Genomic DNA, 24,221 nt, shown 5'->3' with positions numbered 1-24,221 from the left:
GAGAGGAAGTGTGTCTGAGTGAGCTCTGTGTGTGTGTGTGTGTGTGTGTGTGTGTGTGTGAGCGTCTCTAACATTTCAGTCAAAGACATCTGTTGCCAGCAGGTAACACTGCCTTCATCATTACCGCCTGGTCCCACCCATGTTTTCCTGGCATGACCATTTAAAGCGATATATATGTTTCCCGGGTAATTCAAGCTGTCAACATCATCCCCAGTTTGGAGGTGAAAAATGGACACGCCACGCGGCGCACCAGATGGCAGGGACGGATCATTAATCTGAGGCGGCAGACGTGCGATGGATGGATTCTCCTGAGTAAACTCTTTCAAAACCGAGAAGCACCCTCGGGGAAGGAATTTTCTCACAAGTCAGTAATTTTGTCAAGGAAAGAAAACAAACATTGTCGGCGGCGACTAATGTTTCACCATCAGGAAAACCAGTATGACAAGCTAACGTCTGTTTTCACAACAAAGCCTTAAAAACGTCGAAATCCGCTTTCCCCCCTCCCCCGTGGAAACCAAGTTTACTTCGCAACCTTCTATATTATCCAAAAAAGTTGCACAAATGCAATACAGTGGTGCCTCGGTTAACGTCAATCCGTTCAAGAAGGTCCGACTCAAACCAAAACGGACTTTAAACAAAGTAAACATTTTGCCATCGAAAATAATGTCATTCAACCAGTCCAGGGTGTACCCCGCCTCTTGCCGAAGTCAGCTGGGATAGGCTCCAGCATACCCCCGTGACCCTAATTTCCATAAGCGGCATAGAAAATGGATGGATGGAAAACAAACACAGGACTGGATTTACAGTATTAAATTATGATGTATTATGATTATGTTGTATTATTATTCATGATGTATTATTGCACTAAAAACTTGACATGATCTGTCCCATATTTATTGGTTTATTTATTATCTTCTTATTCTATTTATTTATTTTGTCTGCCATGTCTTGCCTTGGTTCTTTTATTTTATTTTGTGATTCAGTTTATTATGACATTTTTGCAGAGCTGCTGGAGATCAGTTTCTCATGGAGATCAATAAAGCATCTACCTATATACAGTATGTAAAATAATGTAATTCCAATTAATCTGTTCCAGACACCCAAAACTGTTAACACAAAACACATTTTTGAGACAATAATTATAGTTTTACATGCAGAAAATGATCCCCCCCCAAAAATTACACCTTTATTGGTTGTTTTTTTGTTGTTTTTTTTTAAAGTGGAATATTTAAACTTTATGCTACCAAAATGATGTGATTTTTCCCCCATATTACATTGTTGTAAAATTACGACTGTCATTTGCTGAGAACCTTCTCTCCATATTCTGACTTTATTCTTGTAAAAATTACTGGATTTTTCAATTTTTGCTGTTTTCTTGTTAAATTAATATTTTTGTGTGTATGTGTGCTGCAGGCTGCACTTTGGACACCGCTGGTTTAGGGCCCAACAGAATACTTGATGAATCAAAACAACAAGCTTCAGATTAATCGACTAATAAACTGTTAGTTGCAGCCTTAATATCAAGCATAACACTACTGAAACATAAAGCTGTTTTTTTAACAAGTCAATGTCGGACGTATAAAAATGAAGCACTGGAAACCAAAGAAATACTTTTTAGAATATAGTTTTTTTTTATTTATAATTTATAGTAGGCAGATACAAAAACTCTTAAACTGTATCCAAAATGTGCAATAAATCACTGCTGATAAAGAAAAAACATTACAAAAAGCCATCTACTTTGGAAAGTGGACAACCAATGTAAACTGCTTCCAACTAGTAATTCTAGAGTGTTGACTAATCACTACTAATACTCTTTTCAACTGAACTATGGTTAACAAATTGCAAACGTGTTGCTCTGAGACTCCCAAGATGACAACACAAGTCATTGTGTGCATGTGCACATCAAAATTGGTGACATTCTAGTTCCCCGCTGTTAAACACAAGAAAGGCAATCATTTCTGTAAGCAGCACAAATGTGTAGAACACACAACAAAGAAAGTCTTGTACCAATATATTCACGTAAGAGAGGTCAACAGAACAAGGGAGGGATGGGCGTTTCCAAAACATAACATCGTAAACAGTCGCCTTCATTCATGGAGACGCACGGAAAAGTGGTGACGCTTGTTAAGCGCAGGGGGGGGAGGGGAGGGGGGGGGGGGGGGGGGGGCAACAACACAGGGTTCCCGCTCGTCAAACGTTGTATCAAAAAACATCTTTCGTTCACATTCGTGAGCCCCCAAGTGGACAGGATGCTGGTGTTCTACGTCGCACACAATATGCAGAACAACAAAAACGACTACCATGCGGCGGGACGGTTCTTGGCAGGATGTAAAACCAGAGTATCCAAGTGCAAACCAAGAATAATTCTTCAAATGTCCTTTGTTTTCCTCATTCGAATCCAAACAAGCACATTCCTTTTGCTAAAATGACGCTAAAAATCAGATTCCAAACAAACTGGTGTTGACGGGAAGAAACCACCCGCAGTACACAGCTTCGCATAACCTAGATCCTTCATTCCGACGCAACTCCAAGCTTTTAAAAGGCTTTTAACATGCAACACTATTCACCTCCTGGTTAACTTCCTCAGACACCATCATTTCATTCTAACTACAACTATGCTCTCACGGCCTACCAAACTCTGTCTCCAAGTACTTTTAAGGACGCTAGTGTCAAAGAGAAACACATATGTAATGTGAAAACACAATTCCCTGTCAAGGTATCCGTATAAAGCACTTGTGTAGTGAACTATGTGCTTTTCCCTTTCCTCTAGAGAAACTACAAGACACGAAACCGTTCCTTTATGGTTGCTCATGACAAGCAGCCGGAATGGAGTCGTCATGAGCCGAGATCTTGACGTGGCGCCAACCGTGGCTTCCCCAAATCCTTTGAGACATTCATTGGATGAGGGTCCAGGTAAAGGGTAAGATACTGCCATCACAACGTACAGATTCAGACTAACGCAGCAGGACTTTTCACCTTCTGCTGTGACGTCCGTACTCAATGAGGTCGCCTGTTGTAGCGTTCAAAACACGCCGTACAAACAGCAAAAGGTGTTCACTCTCCTACCATACCATATAGTATTCCTTATGCAAAAAAACAAAAATCAACCTATTATGCTCATGGTTAATATCGAAATTGTCTGCTAGTGTAAAAGTGATTCTCAACTGGTGGGTCGCGGCTCTTTCTGCTTGCTACAGCACCATGAGGTGTGGGTGACTTTTTTTTTTTTTTTTTTGCTTGAGCGGGAAGAGGAGTGGGGACTTAACATGCTGTCCGGCCGACACACAGCTGCAGATATCTGCTGGAGAAGAGTGGCCATAAAGAGAGAGACAGCATCTCAATGCTGCAAGCTCACCTTGTCACAAACAGGCCCTTTTAAATCAGGGGTGTCCAAAGTGTGGCCCACGGTACGTGGGCAGCAAAAATCTGAAAAAAAAATTAATTTATGAGAATAAAGTCATAATATTGTGAGGAAAAAAAGTTGTAACTGGATGACAATAAATATAACAAATTTAAAATTAAAATAGGAAAATTAAAGAAAACATTTTATTTTCTAAAGTCGTCATATGATGAAAAAAAGTTGCAATTTTTGGGAAAATAGGTTGGGAAAAAGTTAACACAATAATAGACAAAATATTATGGGAATAAAGTCAGAACATTACAAGAAAAAGAAAATGTAAATGTTGAAATATTTGAAAAATGTGAAAAAAACAGCAAAAATGGGAGGAAAGCAGTCATTTTATGAGAATAAAGTCATTGTGGGGGGGTGTAATTTTATGAGTACAAAGTTGTAATATTAAAGAAAAGATATTTTTGAAAGTAATTTGATGAGAAACAAAGCAAAAAAAAAAGAACATTTTTTGGAAAATTACGAGAATTAAGTCAATATATTTATGGGAATAAAGTCAGAACATTACAAGAAAAAGAAAATGCAAATGTTGAAATATTTGGGGAAAATTAAAAAAAAACAGCAAGAAAAAGTTTATACTAATAAGCTTTTTCGACCACGGCACAAAGCTGAGACGCTGGCTGTTTTTTCTTGGAATATATACAAAATGTGAAATATCAAAGTCCATTCTTAGATGATGGGGAAAGGTTTGGACACCCCTGCTTTAAATATAAGACATGTGAGATTTTCAAGTTGAAAAACATCCACAATATGGGTCACCGCTAGTTTCTGAGCGGTAACGGTGGGTCCCACAGCCAAACCAGTTGAGAACCACTGGTCTGTAAGACCAAATGTTGACATGAGAATTAGACCTACTTGGGCATATGCTTTTGCATCCGTGTGGTCTGGAATTTTATTTTTAAGGTGAATCACAAATAATGAATTGTTGAACACACTGCTGTTTCCAAACACAGCACAGCATTTAAAAAAAAAAAAAAAAAAGTCCAGCATCATCAGTACCGTTTGACTTGCATATACTGTAATATAGCCAGATGCTAATTTAAAGCTTCTTGTTTGTTTAAAAAAGCCGACATTCTGGACCACTGTGGCTACTTGGACATGTCACGCTCATGACAGAACATGATTTTCATATTCCAGCGGTGTTTGTTTTTGTGAGGGCTCTTCACATCTTCAAGTCTATTCTTGTACAGTTATGTGCTTTCTCTGGTTCGTGTCACATGTCAACTGTAGCAGATTAGTTCATGATGGGAAATACGTACAGCAAATAAATGGCATTTGCCAATAATCTGTTCAACAACAAATGCGGGTTGATGTGAAAATCTGTTCTCTTTTGACAGTTTTAATGATGCTCACAACTGCTCCGTCTAAAAGCAATGATTAGATCTTAATTTCACCAAATTTACCACAATGTGTCGATCTATAATCTAGAAAGGGACTTTTTCCCCTCCAATCCTCAAAATGCAATGTGCAGGTGGCCCCCGGGTTACGGTGTTTTGTTGTTACAAAAGCACTCCCATAAACGAAAAACATGGTCCGTAGGCACTCGGCCCGAGAATTAGTTACAGCACGCGCAGAGCTGCAACAATTAATCGCTGATTATCCAATTTACAATTTTTATAATTGATTCAGCGGTTTGTTTTTATTTAAAAATGTAAATATCCTCTGATTTCAGCCCCTAAGTGTGATTAAAAAGTCCTTAGTCGTCCATGAAAGCAGACCTATTATATTTGTGTTTTAGGCAAAACAAGACATTCACATACATCTGCTTTCACTTTGGAAAACCCAGATGGACATTTTTGCCTCTTTTCTGATATGTTGCGGGCCAAACCACCAACTGTTTGTGTTTGGTTCATATCGATTTGCTCCATTTAGGGCCTAATCGATCACTCGATTAATCGAAACAACAGGCTTCAGATTAATTTGACTAAGTAATAATCGTTAGTTGCAGCCATAATTGTATCCTTGAGCATGTTAAAGCATCTGCTCCTAAGAAAGTGACAGTAATAACTACGCAGTCCAGTGGTCTACTCTTGTCTGGAAGACCAGAATCAGTATCGCAGGTGAGCTTTATGTTGATTGTTTTATTTGTTCTCCTGTTTCTTCTACTTCCTACTCCTTGAACTGTTCTCATTTCATTATTGTATTTCATCTTTTTATAACTATATTTTATATGACCTTCATGTGTTGTGTACAATGTGAGTGCCTTAATTTAGGTACAAGATCCGACTTCCTTGACAGGCTAAGAACAGAACTCGTTGGTAACCGGAGGACCACCTGTCATGTATGACTCATGTCAGCACTTCATTGTGGGGGTTTGTGAGTTGCGTTGACCTCTGGACCGGACCCTCCGCGTAGAACCAACCATCTCCGAACGTTACTTGTGTGTAAACCTTGTGTACGCTCGACTGAACACAAAAGTGCAAAATTGCCACCACTGTTGCGTGTCCTCAGTAGTGCTTCTCCTGCAGGTAATCTTTCATCTTGTTGGGTAAGGGCAGTTTCTGGATCAGGTCTATCCTGGTGTACTGTCTAATGACAAAGCGACAAAGGTACTGAAGGGAGCGCACTTGCATAAACCGGGAGACAGGGTTAGTTAGTCTGACGGGGTAGGTTGCAGACCCTGGTAAGCGAGACCTGGAGTAACAAAAAGCACCGTTCTCAGAGTCTTTTATAGAATGTTCAATCAGGTCCACAATGGATGTATGTCCCTCCACATCCGGCTGCTCGTAAAAGCTGAAGCGTCCATTCGAGTGTTCGATGCGAGTGTGAAGTGTTTTGCCCTGTGACCTGAAACTCAGGCTAAGCAGGTACCTGTCGTCCGAGCTGTCTCTGACCAAAAACGAGCCGTCTGCTAAATTGATCAGCTTTTCCTCAGCCTCCCAGCGCGTGATTGGTCCCCAGTACCAGCCCTGCCTCGCCAGCTTCTTCAGCTCCTCTGTCAGGCTGGTCACCACCATCGGCCCGCTGCTTTGGACCGAGTCGTACACTCGGCTGACCCCGGGTGCTGAATTCGGGTCAAAGTTGAGGTGGTGTCGAACTCTCTCAGCAACTTGGCTGTCTGAAGAGCTGAAGCCTGAAAAAGTCCTGGGGATGCGTCCGTTACTGGTCATGGGAGGCAGGAGGGGAGAGAGAGGAGGCGGGACCTCTCCTCTCGAGCTTTGGAGCATCACGCCAGCAGAACCGATAAGAAGACTATTAACTGAGGTTTCTATAAAAATATCTGCAGGCAAAGCGCCTACCATTTCGTGTTCCTCATGTCCCTGGTCCATCAGGGGGGACCCACTGTCAGGCTCAGCCACCACCTCCATAGGCGACGAGCTGTCCAGACAGAAGGAGTGGGACCCTTCTGGGTACATTCCCTCATCTAAAGGCATTGTGTACTGGATGTAGTCTTGGGGCGTCAACCCCAGCACCACAGGCACATCATTATCATCAATATTTAGATGCAGCTCACCATTTTGGGACTGCTTTAAGGATTCTGCTTGGTCCTGAAAGAGTCCATCCATCTGAAAATCGCTAAATTCCTTTCGAATGCCATTTAAGTTGGGGCTAGGGCTCGGAGAGTGAACCATGGCTTTAACTTTGACCTCCATCTTAATACAGCCATCATCAGAGTTGACTGGCCGCAGAGGCCACGGCGAGGGGCTGTAGTGGTGACTCCGTAGCGACGCAGATCTCAGCGGCCTCTGGGCTTTCACCTCGTTGAAGCTAATTGGCACAGACGAGGAGGAGAAGGTGTCCTCGTCGTCTGCCGAGCCAATGGCTGAGGAGCCGGCTTTGCCCTTCGCCTTCTGCTTGGCGGACAATCTCCTCTTCAGCGACCCCATCAGGCTCTCGCTCTTTGAGCGGCTTTTATTCTGGCCACCTTTGTCCTCCTCGCCGCCCAGGTCACACACTGAGAGGTCTTTGGTGTAGCAGCCACCAAACAGCGACTCGTCCTTGGAGAACTCTGTGGCCACCGGGGGTTGCTGAAGCATGACAAAGTCGCCCTCCTCTTTGCCCTTTATGCTCAGGGACTTCCGAATGGTCTTAAGACTTATCTTCTTCATTCTGACGGGCCCTCCTCCAAAGTGGGGGGCCTGAGATGTCCCTCCTTTTTTCCTGATGAAAGAACTATCCGCAGTATCCTCCCATCAGGTCGCACACAAGTCATGCATACAGTGGAGCCTCCAAACCCTTCAAAGAGAAAAAAGAAATGCACACAGTGAAACTTTCTTATAGTAGAAAGGAACAGCTGGAGATGACATTTTGGTGTTTTTTTTCTCATCCACTCTGATACGATCGACCCCTAGATCAAACTGAATAGTTAATCGCTTGTTTATTGCGGGTAATTGGTTCCAGACCCGACCGTGATACGTGAATTTCCGCAAAGTACGAGTCTTTATTAATAAATTTAATATTTTCAGAGTTACAGCTTTAAAAAAAAACTGTTTACGACCTTCTACGAACGGTTTTGAACATTATTAGAGCCCTCTACACATGAAATAACACTCCTAGAGTCGCCTTTACGCTCGTATTACCCAATATAGTACACATAAGAGAAAATAAGACTTGTGTTTTGCTATAACTGTGGTCCGGTGCTTGGGGGAGCTGATTGGGGGCGGACAGGAAGTGATATCAGGGGTTCAGAGTTGAGTTTTAGCTGGGCGTGTGTTCGGGCCACACCAGTAGCCTGACTTAATAGATGTTGTGTGTCTCACTGAACATTACTGACACCTAGTAAAATACTACCAGTGTAAGATACTACCAAACATCACGTCTTTGAATGCATCTTCTGAATGCCTTCCTTAGATTTGTGTTCTTGTTCACTAAGCCCATTTTTCTGCTTAAAAAGGCACCATTTAGGCAAAAAAAGATGTATAATTTGCTTAAATATGCATATATTTGACTAATACAAGGCCACATTCAACCATGAAACTTTATGATTTATTAATATATTTTTGAAAAACCGTGATGGAGTGAAGCTGCAAAATTTGAAGCGCGAAGTGTCGAGGGATTGCTGTATTTTAAAGGATACAAGTGGAGGTTTTCATGCTTCAGCATGTGTGTGGGGATGGGTAAAAACAGCTTTTTGGCTTGTGTCATAAGAAATGTGCGACACCATCTCGTGTTTTTCAACCTTAACAACAGAACATGAACTTATTGACTTCCGGGTGTTTCATTGTGTGCGCCTTATTACACGCACGGGCGATTGAAAGAAAGAACTGGGCTCCGCGTAAGATAATATACGTGTCATATGTCACTGTTGATGAACAAAGGCGTTATAATGCGCAACCAAGTCAGCTGTGCTTGGTTTTTACAGGCTTCTGATTGGCCAAAATGCGCATGACAGCCGGTGAATGTGTTTTTATTTATTTTATTATTTTTTAACAACAGAGTGGCGGATATACGCGTTTTTGAAAAGGTCTGCGTTTGTGTGGACATAGCCTGACTCCAACGTAACCTGATGGGACACATACACGTTGCACACAGATGGATACTTCAGGAACAATAATCCAGCGGCCATATGCTTTGCACATAATTCACAAAGCTTCCAACATTACATTCATTTAAGACAATTATGGCAACAGTAAGATAATTAAGACGCTCAATATTTTTAGCCCATAGGCGCTGCCCTTTTGTGCATGCAACATACTAGTGATGTGTCGGGAAGTGATAACATTAGCGTTGTTTCCTCACAGACAGCATGTTGTGAAACACACGGAACAATCCGTGTCTGTTGAAATGTGAACGCCGCATTGTTGCACGCAAGCGTGTGGGACGAGAGCGGTTTAGATGAGATACATTCTGTTTATTCTACCACGAGGTGGTTGTGGAGCGCACGGGAGCCCTTTAAAACAGGTTTAACAGGGGTATTAAATATTCTCCACTGCAAAACTGGTTATGCTTTTAGCGTAAGTGCACCCGGCTCGACATATTTAAATGTAAGGTTCATGTGTTGATCCATTAAATGCCACAGCTAACTATTTAAACTCTATACTGTCCCAAAAAAGAGCTTCCTAGGTATCGTCTCACCATTATGAGCAGGAAAATGTTGTCTCGACTTGCCTGGATGGGTCAAGTTCCACTTCAGCCACCTTTCATTTGATGCTGTACAAAAAAAAAACAAAGGACATCTTGTTGTCATAGTTAGGCACTTCCTGTTTCGCCTAGCATCTCATTACCACAGCGAGTTAATAACGCAAGACAACAGCGCACTGTTTATACTACCATGTGCTTATTATAGAAATAGAAATCAGGTTTTGTCCTAACTAGCCTAACCTAGCCTAGCACGGCCTACGCATTTAAGAGTAATACTCTTAGTTTAGCCACATGCCAACATGAGTGTCGTAATTGGGAAAAAAAATAAACACAACACTTATGTGGCAACGTAACAAAACAGAGAAAAACATTGTTGAACATAACATGTCAATACAATACATCATACGACACAAGCTAGCATGACAGCTACACAGCTAGCACGGTTGTTCACACCGTCGGCGTACATTTTTAAATAACCCCGCGTTGAATAAGCACCAGCTATTTCCCCCGAGCTCCTGTTTATGATGGATAAACCCGAGTTTCTCATAAAAAGCTACGCAAAAGGCTCGCTTTCCTATCTTTGTCGGCTAACGACAGCTAGCTTGGCTAACGTTAGCGCGCTGCTAGTAATACCTAAGCCAATGAGCTAGTTTTCCTAATGTCGCAAACGTAACGTTACCTTGCCGTTATTCTGCCGCCGAGTGACCGGGAACAGTGACCGCATTTACAATCTCCGGGGATGGTACTTTGTTAAAAAAAAAGAAAAAAGCCGGTGCGATATGTCCCCGAATACAATGACACAATAAGGTGACACCTTTGTGACTGACTAGGTTAGCACACTTGAGTAGCTTCGGCCTCTTCCTTTGTTGCCTGTTGAGTTGTGGCTGGCAGCGAACGCAACACACAGGCGCTCCATTAGGTTTGTGAACAATTTAACTACAAATATTTAGATATTGCAAAAGTAATTGTTTAATGTAAGAAAAAATAAAATGAAAATGTCGTTGTCAAAATTAAAAAATACTGAGCATTAAATGACAGAATTTATTGAGCCGAGTATAAGACGACCGCTGTTTTTTTTTTATTTTTTTTTATTTTGTAACTAAATTTCCTCTTGTACATTTTATTTGTCATAATTATGACTTTATTCCCAGAATATTTTGGCTTTATTCTTGTAACATTGTAACTTTTTCCACCATCTAATTTAAAAAAAATTACGACTTGATTTGTTGTTTTGTTTCTTTCTCATGATATTACAACATTTAAAAAAAAACATTGTTTTACTTCATTATTTCAACTTTTTGCTACTAAAATGACATAATTTTCCTCATAATATTACGTTACCCTTGTAAAATAAGGACTTTTTCTCGTTAGATTACAACTTTTTTCCTCTTAGTATTTTGACTTTATTCTTGTAAAACTGACATCTGCAGAAATCTGCGGTAATTTGACTGCAAATGTTTCCATTTTTGCTGTCGCTTTTTCGTTTTCTTGTTGAAATGTATTTTTTTAATGTGCTGTGGGCCGCAAATGACCCCTGGGCCACACTTTGGACACCCCTTCTTTAATTATATCTTCCTTTTTTTGTAGCCTGTTCACTATATATATATATATATATATATATATATATATATATATATATATATATATATATATAAAAAACGTGGCATGCTGCATCCTTGTATTTTTTTATATGTGGCCCTCGGTGGAAAAAGTTTGGTTTATGTATTATATGTCCATATTATGACATATTTTAACACATTTGTGCTCCGAAATGATGTTTTCTTTTAAAGAGCTTGTACAATCAATATCATTTTTACTTTTTAATAACTTTACTTTTCATTTTAATTGTGATGCAATGCCTAAATGTCCAACGTGTTGTCTCTATGTGGAGAAATCACAGCTGACCGTGGTGGGTTTTGCGTTGCTCTATGTGAAATTAATTGCTCTAAATTATTCACACAAACAAGTAAACTTTTTCTTATTTGTGGTTTATGAGGACGTTCGATCCCTTTCGCCGGGTTTGTATTGGGAAAAAGATCACTCTTAAGTTGATCGAGCAAAGAAAAAACTTGGTTGCCTAATTAGTGTCAGTATTGTTTTTAAAGGGGATGGTGTTTACCACTGCCAGGCTAATTTGGTTCCCGCTGAACATCACATTGTTTTTTTTCCACACTGTCAAGCGTATGGCAGGCTTTTCCTCCAACCGGCTCGGGGCAGATATATGGGCAGACAGGCTCTCTGCAAGGACTCTAATTACTGGGCCTTATTAGGGTTGATCAGGCTGCCTTTTCTTGATGCGCCGCTGGCACTCCAGGGGAAAGTGGTAGTGGAGGAAGGAGGCGGAGGGGTGGCAGCTCGGAGATGATGCACCGAGGATGCCATAAGACCACGACGCGGTGTATCTACAAGCCAAACTACACCTGACAAACAAAGTTTATTCTGCTAAGGTGCCACACGGTAAAACATGCAGCTATCTGCGGGCACAACCAAGGATAAGGTTTTTAACACAAAAAAGGGTCCCAGTGATGGCAAAGAGGAAAAGTGTGATGATAACCATAAACTCAAAATTTCAATTAAACGTGACAATTAGCGTTGTTGCTGTTTCGTGGTTGACTCTGCCCTGTTATTTGTCAAAAAGCATGCATATTTAAGCAAATTTCCTGTATTCTTGGCCTCAATTAAGCATTTTCAAGCATAAAAATGGCCAAGTGAACAAAAATTCAAGTAACTCTCTACGAGGCATTCGGAAGGTGCATTCAAAGATGTGATATGTAGTATTCTACGCTGGTCACTAGGTGTCAGTAATATTGCATTGATGAGACCAAAAAAGACGAGGAACTCTCCCAATGCTAACGTTTGAGTCTGTTATGTCTTATTTATGTCTAATATGTCTTATTTTCTGTTATTCTGCCTACTATATTGGGTAATATGAGTGTAAAGTTGACTATGGCGGTGTTATTTCATATCAACAGGGCTCTAATCAGGCTAAAATTGTATTGAGAAGGTCGTAAACATATTTGTGTGTTATATGTTCTAACTATGAAAGTATTCTATTTATAAATAAGGAATCCTATTAATTGACCACAGGAAATGAGGGATGACTGTATTTTAGTTTGATTTAGTTTCATTATACATTGTCTTTTTTTTTAACCAAGAAAAAAACGCTACAAACAATCTCTCCTCTGAGTCAGAGCTTTTCTTCCTGTCACTCTCACACAGCAATGACTAGTGTAATATCTTGTGAAATAGGCTTAATATCCACAAGCACATTCCATACCAAGATGATTAAGTATTTAATAAATATTTACATTTTGGTTAAAAGTGTGAATTATTCTTCAAAGCTAGAGAAAAACAACCATTCAAGTAACAGAGAACGTGTTCATATTTCAAGCGATATTGGAGAACCGACATAGAAAATGAATGGATGGATGGATTGTAACTATTGTAAACGTGACGTGTTTGATTGTTTTCTCCTACACTTTTGCACGCCCCTGAACGCAACCAGGTCCTATCCCGGAAGTGGAGCGACGCTGGCGCGGTTGTTGAAAACATACCCGGGATGGACGCCGTTAATGTGATACAGACAGACGACGGATCAATCAACAAACCTGACCTCGATCATTTCTGTGCCTGTATAACGCTTGGATCGAACAACTAGAGACGCAGCATTCATGAGATATGGAATTATCTGGCATTATCAAGAAAATAGGTAAGGCTAAAGTGTTAGCTATGATAGCGTTGCTTGGTGCGTTCACTTAACTGGTGATTATTTAAAAGTGTCATTATAGTTCTAGTATGTTGTCTATTTGTAAAAGTTAACTATGGGTATTCATGTCGAGTGGTGTTCTCTGATCTGAAAACGGCATTGCACAAGCATAATATTTCTTTTCAAGTCAATATTTTGTTTCTGTGACGAACAGGCCACTCCATAGTGGAGATAAGAGTTCGTGCATTGAAGAGCATCATTTGCAAGTTGAAGCACTCCCTGATTTCCATCTCTGACATTGTCCAAGAAAGGATGCTGTTTATACATCTCCTAGAATGGTTCAATTTCCCAGAGGTGCCCATGCAGGAAGAAGTCCTGGAGCTGCTTTTGACTTTATCCAAGGTAGAGGACAAAGATCAAAGGTAATGTTTTCATGTTAATATGGTTTCATCCATTGCTTTCTGTTATCGTAGCATCCAAGTGCAGCACAAATGCTGAGAGATGTCCGAGCGGAGGATTTCCTCACCCAACTGTCTCCGAATGTGGAGCCGAGACTACGAGCTGTCATCGACGCAACTCTGGAGCAGCTGTTCCAGCTACCCGAGCTCATCCCCAGCCATGCCGCACACTTTGGGCCGCACGTTACACTGCCAACAGATTTACCATCTGATGGTCATCTTCCTCATCGAGGGTATTTCCAGCAGAACGTGCACAGCCATGGGGATGTACCTCCTCAGAAAATAGCAGGCACTGATATACTTGATACAGTTTTCATTCGAATGCCTCCCTTGTTGCTCATCTATTTGTTTCGTACACAGTGCACGAGGCTGTGCAGTGCTTGAAGTTTTCTGTGTTTCCGTGGCTGACCTTGACAAACACTGACAGACACATCCTGTCCTCCAATGAGAGGTGAGAGAAGGTTGTAGAAGCGCACATTTAATGGCTGCTTTTTTATTCAATTCTTTTGCAAAAGTTCTCTAAGGAGCAGCAACCCCAACCTGGTGCGGAGCACGTGCGAGATACTGTGTGATGTCATTATGCAGGACTTCCCTGCTGAGATCTTCCTGCAGAGGCCCAATATTGCAAAGGTGTGCGCTCTTCACGCTTGCTCAGCGTGAAACAAAAACCACTGGCCCGTTTCCAAGTAGCCACTCACCAGCCAGCTGTGCACCTGCACAATCTTAATGAGAAGCAATACAATGTCTCATGTGGTTGAATATGCCACCCAAAATATTCAGAACGCCTCTGAACGATGCGGCGCAGCTCTACACCACTACATAAGCACATTTTAAATTAATAGCAGTCCTTATGAAGGACATGATGGGGCTTATGCTTATTTTATTGAATGTACTTTATTCCAGCTTGTCATATCCTGTCCATGTAAGAACTTTGGCCTTGTTTATAAAGTGCAATGGTGCACCGCCTCTGCTTAAACACTCCTTCCTCTCTCACAACACACACAAATACATCCTACTAATGTATCCCACACATATCCTAAATCAGTCATTATTTATGCCTTCTCTGAGGACGTCTTCTCCTGTCTTCAGACGCTTCTGTCCCTGCTGAGGCTGGGGTCGGGCGAAGGTGAGGCAAGTTACCTCCACATGCAGGCGCTCTCCTGCCTGAGGCAGCTTTGCGCGGGGCTGAGGCAGAGGCTGCGCTTTCATCGAGATCCCAGCTTCCACTCGGCAAAGCAAGGCGGTGCTGCTTGTGAGTTACCGTTATGGCAGTTTGCTTTCTTTTGTTTCTAACGTTGACGTGAAAGAAATGTTCTTTCAGAGATTGGGTGCAAATGGTAACACGTTGTTAGACCTGTGTGGGGGAAAAAGTTAAATATTTCGGAACAATGAGGATGAGAAAAATAATTTGCTAACCCTTCTCAAATTTGTTACTTAGGTGAGAAAAAGGTAGGAATTAGCAATATTGGGTCACGTTTTTGTTCATAAAAGTAACAATAAAGTATTTCTTGTGTATATTTTTATAATATAATTTTTTTTCTTAGAATTTTAATTTATATATTATATTTTTTTCGTATGTAGCAACCAGGGAGTTTATGCACTCAACTGCAGAGAGTACCAGGTGTGCCAGATGGTCATTCAGATTATGATTTTTTTGTCATCCCAAATTCCTTGTGGGTCAGTAGTGAAATGTTTTGCAGCTTTTGGCCCAGAATGCACTTTATTTTGAAACTCTTATTAAAAACCTCAGCTTTACAGATGCCATGCCATGTCTCACCTGTCTCACATTAGCTATGTATGTTTAAGATAGTTTCGATGTCACATTTTGTGTTATTAGTCTCAGCAATGTACAGCATTTCCTCATGTAGTGACCACAGAGTTTTTACACTCAACTGCAGAGAGTGCCAGGTGTACCAGGTGTTTAAAAAACAAAAAAAACAATGTCTATTTCATTTTGGGTCGCTCTTTCACTTTAAAGTCCATTGTAAACCCCAGCTTTACAGTTGCCATGCCATGTCTAACCTGTCTCAAATGATCTGAATATACAGTCAGTAAAAGTAAACACTCTGACCTCAAAGATCCCCCGACACTTTGTGCTGCGTGATAAAACTGCACATTTTGGAGCAGCCTTTTATTGTAGCCAGCCTAAGGCACACCTGTGCAATAATCATGCTGTCTTGGCAGCATCTCGACATGATTGAGATTTCGACAGAATTGTGAACAATATCTATATACATTATTGCCCCTTATAATGGTGTTTATGTATTCAACTGCAGAGAATACCAGGTGTGCAAGAGGAGCTATCCTGAAATCTAGTGAAATGTTCAGCATCTTTTGGCCCAGAATGCTTTTTCTCTTTAAACGCCATTGTAAACGTCAGCTTTACAGATGTACTGTATGTAGTAGTGAAGGTAAAGGCAGTTAATCCCGTGCCATTTTCACGCGTGATCGTGATTCTTCAAAAATATATGAATTGATAAATGATGCTGTTTTGTGGTTGAATACAACCAATTATTAGTCAAAAAAACCCAATGAGAGGTTATAAGATAAGATAAAGGCATAACTTATCTTATCTTACAAGGTGGAAAAGCGCTATAAAAGTCAAAGACCATTTACAGCCTATTATTAGTATAAAAAATGCATATTTAAGCACATTTTTTGTTTACATTTTTTCAAGCAAATGGCTAAATGAACTAAAATACACATATAAGGCATTCAAAGACGTTGTGATATGTAGTATGTGTAGTATTCTACACTGGTCACTAGGTGTCAGTAATGTGACATTGATGAAACAGTAACCACCACAGGAAGTACTCTCCAGAAACCGGAAGTAAAAAAGATACAACAAGAAGGAAGTCTCCCAATGCTAACGTGTGAGTTTTCTCTTATTCCATCCATCCATCCATTTTCTATGCCGCTAGTGTCGCGGGGGTATGCTGGAGCCTGTCCCAGCTGACTACACACTGGACTGGTCGCCAGTCAATCGCAGGGCACAAATAGACAAACAATCATTCACACTCGCATTCAAACCTACGGACAATTTAAGAGTCATTTTCTCTTATTATGTCTAATGTGTAATAGGAGTGTAAAGGTGACTGTCGGGGTGTTATTTCTTGTCTAGAGGGCTCTAATAATGTTAAAAACTGTATTTAGACAGTTGTAGGCAGGTTTTTATGCTCTAACTATGAAAATATTCCATTTATAAATGAGAAATCCTACTTTGTGGAAATCCACTTATCATAGTCGGGTCTGGAATTGATTAATCGAGGGTTGACTGTTCAGTAGGGGTGTCACGAGACGAGATGATACACGAAAGGGTCTACGAGACCAGATGAGATTTTAACATGACTATTAATAGAAGTATAATGAAAACATATAATATATGACAATATATTGCAATTTACTAATTACGTTTTAACGACGTTATACTCTTCTGCACTGTGTGTATGCTAGCAGTCCCGCCTCCACCCACTGAGACAAAGAGACCGTATGACTGACAAAAAATCAATGCACAGAGTGAACTCTCTTCCTGTCTGTTGCAGGCGAGAGATGAGGAAAACAAACACGCATGCACATGGTAATATATTAAAATGATAAAATGATCCAGTTCATTTTCGTTTATTGTGTGATTAATTTATTATCGTCCCAGGCCTAGTACCCACAAAACGTTTTTTTTCTCAACGAGAAATCTTGTCACGTTTTAATCTCGCGAGATCTTGTGACACCCTTACTGTATAGTAAATAGGGTATGTTTTTGCTTTGGCCATTTAGATCCAGTGTCGCAGAACTCGTCCTACTCCCAGGAAGTGCAGAGAACACAGCGCTCTCAGGCTTCTTCTCCAGCCGCAGCGTGCTCTCCTCGGCCATCTGTAGTCGGCGGCACAGGCCAGAGAGTCAGGGGGGATGGCCAAGATGGAGATGCAGTTTCCAACAGGTATCTGTCTTGGTCATAAAAATTCTACTGACGTTGTGTAGGCTTTTATCACCCCCTCACATCTCATAGGTCTCATCCATATACTTGCTTTTTCCTTCTCATGCAGTGGCAGCTCGCACAGAAGCACAGCAGCAGTCCAAGCAGCCAGGCAAACGCCTCAGTCTCCCGCAGACGCGGCCCACTTGGCGCTCCCCGACCTGGATGCGGAAGACGCCCCGGAGATGCGGGTGCAGCAGCTCACGTTGGCTCAGTTCACCGTCGCCACCATGGAGCATGCCATACCGCTGCTTAAGACAGGTAAGAGCCTGTGTTTGTGTGCGCTCTCACAACCTCCACAAATATTCCACCGCTTTGTCGAGAAATCTGTTTCTCTCTCTTTTCCTTTTCATATTTCTCAGAGGGTTCGCATGTGTTCTGTCGCGTTCTGGAGCTGCTGTTCGACACCGTCCTCCTGCTCGGGGACAGCGTTTGTGAACTGGTGTGGGACGATTGCAGCCTGGTGGGGATGGAGCTGGCAAGTCAAACCACTGCTTGTGACAGCCTCTTATGCAGATGAATGGATGCACTTCACCGGGGGGTGGGTGGGCGGTGGTGTGCTTGGTTTTGCCTCATGGCAATTTGCCACAGACACACAGGCATACGGTGCTCGGCAGGCAACATGCATTTGATTATGCACAATGAATTTTAGAAGGTTACAACAAACCACAGTTTTGCTACAAAGAGCCCCCTCACACAAATGTAAGGTGACTTTAAGGCTATAGTACACGTTAAATATAATGTCTGCAAGATTTCCAGCCCTGCCTGCTGGTTACAGACAGTGTTTGCATGGGTATTTCAAAATTCTTTTATAATTTCTTAATTTCTTTGAGATGGTCCTCTGCAGGTGGGCTCATGCTGTACACTTGTCAAGCATGGTGGCCCCTCCGGACCTCTGTTGTTTAAAACATGCCAAACAACGTCTTGTGGCTTGTTTTGTCATATTTATGTGGAGAGCTGATTTTTTTTTGGGGGGGGGGGGGGGGGGGGTGTCCTCTGAGAGCGCTCCCATCTGATCTCCCTTGCAAACAATAAACAGGACACTTACTGCCCCCTGCTGGTATTAATGAACCACTGCTCCACACAGAACAAAGTGGCTGAGAATAGATTGCTCCAGTTTATTCATTGTGAGATAAGGTGGATCTGTATCTCGTCCAAAAATAACCCTCAAATCCTCCTTTAGATTCAATTTCCTACGCCTGAATCAAGCAAATATTTTCCTTGGATCTCAGCCCCCCACTATTGGTGCACTGGTGTGTGGCAGCGTTCATGTGATGGAACAACATTGGTGTGTTTCAGAAGGAGAAGCTGCAAGCATGCATGAGCCTGCTAGCGGATGTTCTGAGCTACCACCAGGATGAGGTCAACGATTCTCAAGCTCACCACAGAGTTGCATACACAAGCTCGGCTGTATTCACCATTAAACTCCTACAGACCATACTCCCTCTTGAAAAGGTGTGCATGCCAACTTCACTTTGTCAGTTTGTGAGTTGTTAATAACAACATAACTTTATCACACAGGCTGGTAGCAATCTCCCTGAGAATGCAGCAACAGCTATTTTTCACCTTTGCCTGGACAAGGCGCTCGCACTGGCGGTGCCCAGCATGCAGGAGTCTGCAGTGGCCTACTTGGAGCAGGTCAACTCCGACAATCACGAGATCTACAAGAGGGTTACCCGTGCCGCTCTCTGGGTGGAATCCACATGCGTCTTCCTCAAGGAGGCCCAGGCTGAGGTATGAGCTGCAGGTCATACTTATTATCGCATTGACCTGGATATAAGACAACCTGTGTTTGTCAAGAGAGCCTGCAGTAAAGATGTCCTGAAAAATCATTTATCTTCCCCCGCTTTGTGAATGCGCACGGGTTAAAAGTTCTCTGCATGCATGCATGTCTGTTGTCACCTTACTGTATCTTCTGGGCAACATTAAAGCATCTCTGCGTTACCAGGCTATCAAATTTGCAGTTTCCAACTTCCAGGTGACGTCATTGCTAGATTTAACGACTTTGCATACCCCCTAACGGCCAAACTAGCAACAGTCAGTCGAAAAGTGTGGCTATCTACCGTAGTGGCTGAAAATGTCCTGAAAAATGATTTCAGGGAAAGCATGGGAACCCTGTTTGTGTGTGCCTGTGAATGATGATTGTAGATTGGGGAGAAATAGTTTGGGTTCCTATATTGGTTGGCATGTATGAATCTCTGGAACCCCAAAATATAAGACAACCCAACTTTTTGCATTTTATATTTGAGTCAGGGGAAAACTTCCTACACGACTTGGATAAATGTACAGTCATCCCTTGTTTATTGTGGTCAGTTGGTTCCAGACCCGACTGTGAGTTCCACAAAGTAGGATTCCTTATTAATAAATGGGAAATTTTTGGAGTTAGAGCATAGAAAACCTGTTAATGACCTAAGTACAGTTTTTACATTGATAGAGCCCTCTAGACATAAATAACACCCCTATAGTAACCCTTACACTTAAAATGCTTAATTTGGGCAAAAAATACATAACAATTTGCTTAAATATGTGTATTTTTGACTAATATAAGGCCCTCTTCAACTAGCGATGATTTATGAATGTTGTTTTGAAAAACAGTGATCCCGTGGTTAAAGTCGAGAAATTCAAAGTGTCAACTGGTGAGGGAGTACTGTTTTGGGACTCATGGGTTATTACATCATAATACTGTTTTAGTACTGTAGTACTATTTTTTTTTTTTTTTGCAAGATTTTTGAATGTGTCTGTGACATTTGTGAGGTCACTGATCCTGTTCTTGTACACTAAACTAACCCAAGCATGCCATTATAGACTCCAGCCTAGCCCCTGATTGGTTAATTAATCAATGTAGAGGTGTGTCCTGATTTTAGTCCGTAGAGTGTCAAAAAGTGATTCTGATCCAAGCTGACACATCCTCATGTCATATATTTGTTCATTTAGGGAGAGAAGAATTGGCTGGAGCTGCTGGAGCTGGCGGAGCAGGCAATAGATGGCCTTCCATTTCATCAACACCTACCCGTTGTCAAGGAATGTGTTCGTGTCTGCTCCTACTTGTGAGTCCGAAAAAAGATCATCGGTTCTGCTGCGTCCCGTTAACGATGGTTTGAACTGACGTCGTCAGGTGGAAGTTTGACCAGCCCAGTCCTGTCCTGCGGACAGAGAGTCAGAAGCTCCTCCTCAAGCTGCTGTCGCATCCTTTGCTGCACGTCAAGATGGAAACCTACACATGCGTGTTGAATGTGGTCAAGGTCAGAGCATGACAGCTGCCAGTGTTTAAATGAGAGCGCAAGTTCATGGCTGGTCTGTGTAATGGTGCACCGCCATTGACCGATCAATATTCCTGTCGTGCACATCTCTGCTTCTTACATGCAAAGCATAAGTGAGATGATGATGATGATAAATAACCTGCTTTATTTAATGTGATTACACGTGCCCCCCACTCCTCCCCTCAGGAGTGCCTCGGCATTCAGAATGTGTCGCGACAAGAATCAGGAGCCTGCGGCGGAGTTAACTTCCTCCTACACCACTGGGTGCTCTATGAAATAAGCGCCTTTGGCCTCCAGGATTCTGCAGAGAAGGTGGGCAAACATGGCTTTCTTTTCAATGCAATATAGATACACTTATATAGGCCTGCTAGAACAGGGGTTTAAGGCCAAGAGTTGATGTTGTGGTTGCTGTGAGTGTGTTTTGCCTGTTTAAATTTGGGGTTTGATATTTCAAACATACAGTGATCCGTCGTTTATCGCGGTTAATTGGTTCCAGACCCGTCCGGGATAAGTGAATTTCCACAAAGTAGGATTTAATATTAATAAATGGAATATTTTGATAGTTGGAGCATAGAAAACCTGTTTATACTTCTTCTAAACTTAAGTGTTTCAAATGGAGTGATAAAGAATCACAAAGAAGCCAAAAACCTACCACTTCCACATGGAATGAGAGGAGAACCCTTTTTTCCACGTGATCTCAGCCATGGCATGTCCGTCTCAGCCAAGGCATGTCGGCACGGCTCTGCTAGCTCATCAGCCAGACTCCATGCAGTGTGAAAGGTAATGTAATCTAACGTCATGTCTCATAACATTACTGATGCCTAGGGCCCACAATACTACATATAACTCGTCTTTCAATAATTTTTGACTTATAAGCGGCCACAGTCAACCGTGAAACACTTACTAATAAATTTTTGAAAACCTGCAATAGAGTGAGAGTGCAATGTTTGAACCGATGTAGCAGTATGCGGCCCTCAGTGGAAAAGGTTTGGACACCCCTGATCTAAAGCAGTGATTCTCAACTTGTGGGTCACGAACAAAAACGCTTACACACAAATAATAATATGCACATCTACAACCCGCAAGGCATGCTGGGTAAACTTGCGGTAGCTACTCTTCCTCACACACTACACACACAATTTGGGTCCCAGCTCGGCATTTAGGGGTGATGGTGGGTCCCTCAGCCAAACTAGTTGAGAACCAGTTATCTAGACAACCCTCTCCATTTTGTTCTGTCCAAATGATGGGTAAATTTTTTTTTTTTTTTGCATTTCTCTGTTTTCTATTGTGAGATGATGAAAACCTAAGCTAGTGAGTGTAGACATTATGAAACGGTGACACGGTCACCTTGAAACTGTGTTAACTCAAGATTGAGTCTATTTCTTTTTAGTAATATCCCACAGTGATGCTTTTATTAAATTAAAAAAAAAGGTAATTGCAGCCATTTTAAGGATCCCGGGGCAAGGTCATTCATGCAAATTGACTCTCGCCAGCCGTCACTTTTAGAGATGTTAGTTTAGGTCCTGGTTGTGAGGAATAATAGTAATTAAACAAAAGGCCCGCATAGCAGTTATGACCACCGCGGGCCTTGTAAAGCTCTCCAATATTATGTTAAGGCTGTTAAACTGCCAGCATGGCGTAGCACTGGACATTTAAAAGTCTGTCACTTGCATTACCTGCTGTCTTTATCCACCGCGCTAAATGTCAACACTTAACCTGTGATCTACAGGTCAATGCCGCCGCCAAGGATATCCTGCTATTCCTGCTCAAGGGACAATTGATGATGACAGCGTCAACCTGGGACAGATTCAGCGCGGCACTTTGCCGGGTCATCGCCGTATTACAGGTGTTGTTGTGCTGTTGTACGGCTCACAAAGCGCTATCACGCTCGGCATTTATTAGCTGATATTAACGGAGCCAGTGCGGGTGGGGTGTTGGAACGGAGTGGTGGTGGATGTTTCCCCTGTAATCCAAATTACTGTGATCAAAAGTGCAAATGTAGCGCTCGTGGACCAACAAAGGCTGTTTATTGAGCTGCCAGAGAGCAATATTTACTTATTGTCTCATTTACATAGTCCCGTTTTATTGTTTCTTTTTTCAGGTTGGCGGGGAGGAGGAAACATGCTGTTATTAGTTGTTCTGTTTCAGGCAGCAGAAAGCCAGAAAATTCTTCAAGAATATGCATGAGCTTGTGACGAGGTTGTCAAGTGTGATTTAATTGAAGGAGGCCATTCAGAAATGTGCAAGAAGAAGCAAAATGATAGCACCCGTAATCAAAGTCATGCAAATTTGACTTACTCTTCTGCTGCTTAGCTGGAATTGCCCATTGTTCATGTCATTGTCTGCCAAGGATGCTTGAACATGCATGTGTGTGCGAGACAGGTTTATGCGAGCACAGAGGAGTCACTGGGAAGCTGTGTCCTGCTGCTAAGTGACATGTTGGAGGTTGCGAGAGACGACACCTTTCCAAGCACGGCCAAGTTAAAAGCCGCGCTCAGACTTCTTTTCGCCAGACAGCCCGCGTGAGTCAACATTTCTAATGATGCCTCCCTGCACTTGTGTATGTGTCCTCTAATGATTTGCTGCTTCTGCAAAGTCATTCACAGTGAACATTTTGAGTTTCATCAACATTTTCAAAGCAATTTGCCTCAAAAGTTCAAACTTCCACAAGGGAAAATGTGAACATATCCACAGGACCAGCAGTGATTCTTTATGTGACATAGGAAAGTGCCATTAATTACCGTATTACTGCCCTTTTATTTCTAATTGTTTGCTGACTCTGCTTCATTGATCACCATTATCTTCAAATCAGCATCATAACTCCTCCTCTGTTGTTTGCTAAGTTACCCAACTTTGGAGGTCACGGGCGTGTGTGAGTGACAGGAAGAAAAACTCACGTTAGGAAAAGTCATTTTGCGTCACCTGCTGGTTTGCTTGTACAAAAATCCACAAGTAATTGAGGCATCGATAAAAATGTCTTTTTCTAACTTGGCATTGACGTTCTCCTCCGATTTCAGATCAACATTTGCAATAAAAGTGACTGTTGTAATGATTAGATTTGTTTCAGCTTCAGGGCCCTCCCCCGTCTCTATTCAGTATGCCTCACGCACTCATTAAACGCTTTTTAAAGTCTAGAATGTAGAAGTACTCACCTATAATAAACGATAACGTAAGATGATTCATTAACAGACGCTGTAGAACAGCTATGTTCAAAGTGTGGCCCGCGGATGTTTTTTTATTTGCCCGCGGCACAAAAATATAATTTAACAAGAAAACCGAATAAATGACAAATTCAGGTGTAATTTTACAAGAATAAACTCAAAATATTAGAGAAAAAAGTTGTAATCTAACAAGAAAAGGTCATAATTTTATGAGAATAACATAATACTGTGAGGAA

At 41.7% G+C, this 24,221-nt stretch overlaps 2 protein-coding genes across 12 annotated transcripts in view; one reads left to right on the top strand and one right to left on the bottom strand.

Annotated features, from left to right (window-relative positions):
• rttn (rotatin) overlaps nt 1–24,221 on the top strand; it is a 77,775-nt gene that overhangs the window by 23,663 nt on the left and 29,891 nt on the right. For 8 of the 10 annotated variants that reach the window (XM_054765824.1, XM_054765822.1, XM_054765823.1 and 5 more), the window contains 17 exons: nt 2,771–2,920; nt 12,936–13,139; nt 13,351–13,538; nt 13,610–13,883; nt 13,955–14,045; nt 14,110–14,224; nt 14,684–14,846; nt 17,366–17,528; nt 17,635–17,825; nt 17,927–18,042; nt 18,864–19,019; nt 19,086–19,298; nt 20,499–20,611; nt 20,680–20,806; nt 21,011–21,136; nt 22,554–22,670; nt 23,207–23,346. In XM_054765824.1, coding sequence (XP_054621799.1) covers nt 13,109–13,139; nt 13,351–13,538; nt 13,610–13,883; nt 13,955–14,045; nt 14,110–14,224; nt 14,684–14,846; nt 17,366–17,528; nt 17,635–17,825; nt 17,927–18,042; nt 18,864–19,019; nt 19,086–19,298; nt 20,499–20,611; nt 20,680–20,806; nt 21,011–21,136; nt 22,554–22,670; nt 23,207–23,346 — 2,324 coding nt within the window. In that variant the 5' untranslated portion in view covers nt 2,771–2,920; nt 12,936–13,108. Of the gene's footprint in view, nt 1–1,413; nt 1,502–2,770; nt 2,921–12,935; nt 13,140–13,350; nt 13,539–13,609; nt 13,884–13,954; nt 14,046–14,109; nt 14,225–14,683; nt 14,847–17,365; nt 17,529–17,634; nt 17,826–17,926; nt 18,043–18,863; nt 19,020–19,085; nt 19,299–20,498; nt 20,612–20,679; nt 20,807–21,010; nt 21,137–22,553; nt 22,671–23,206; nt 23,347–24,221 lie in introns of those variants that run through there. The other 2 variants (XM_054765820.1, XM_054765827.1) reach the window with 2 other exon arrangements.
• On the bottom strand, nt 1,609–10,300 carry LOC129174158 (suppressor of cytokine signaling 6). Of its 2 annotated transcripts, none has more exons than XM_054765828.1 (3): nt 10,110–10,300; nt 9,425–9,499; nt 1,609–7,585 (listed from the first exon to the last, which is right to left on the bottom strand). In XM_054765828.1, exon 3 carries the CDS (start codon nt 7,456–7,458, stop codon nt 5,857–5,859), a length of 1,602 nt encoding a protein of 533 aa, XP_054621803.1. In that variant the 5' UTR covers nt 7,459–7,585; nt 9,425–9,499; nt 10,110–10,300; the 3' UTR covers nt 1,609–5,856. The 2 variants fall into 2 exon arrangements, with proteins under 2 accessions (XP_054621803.1, XP_054621804.1); XM_054765829.1 differs by having other exon boundaries at nt 9,458–9,499.

The sequence above is a fragment of the Dunckerocampus dactyliophorus genome, chromosome 21 (genome assembly GCF_027744805.1).
Source record: "Dunckerocampus dactyliophorus isolate RoL2022-P2 chromosome 21, RoL_Ddac_1.1, whole genome shotgun sequence".
In the NCBI taxonomy this organism is placed as follows: domain Eukaryota; kingdom Metazoa; phylum Chordata; class Actinopteri; order Syngnathiformes; family Syngnathidae; genus Dunckerocampus; species Dunckerocampus dactyliophorus.
Note: the sequence above shows the minus strand (reverse complement) of the source record. Positions and strands in the feature narration are given on the sequence as shown.

Excerpts from the sequence above, each read along its gene's own strand:
- LOC129174158 (XM_054765828.1), bottom strand. The coding sequence starts at position 7,458 with ATGAAGAAGATAAGTCTTAAGACCATTCGGAAGTCCCTGAGCATAAAG.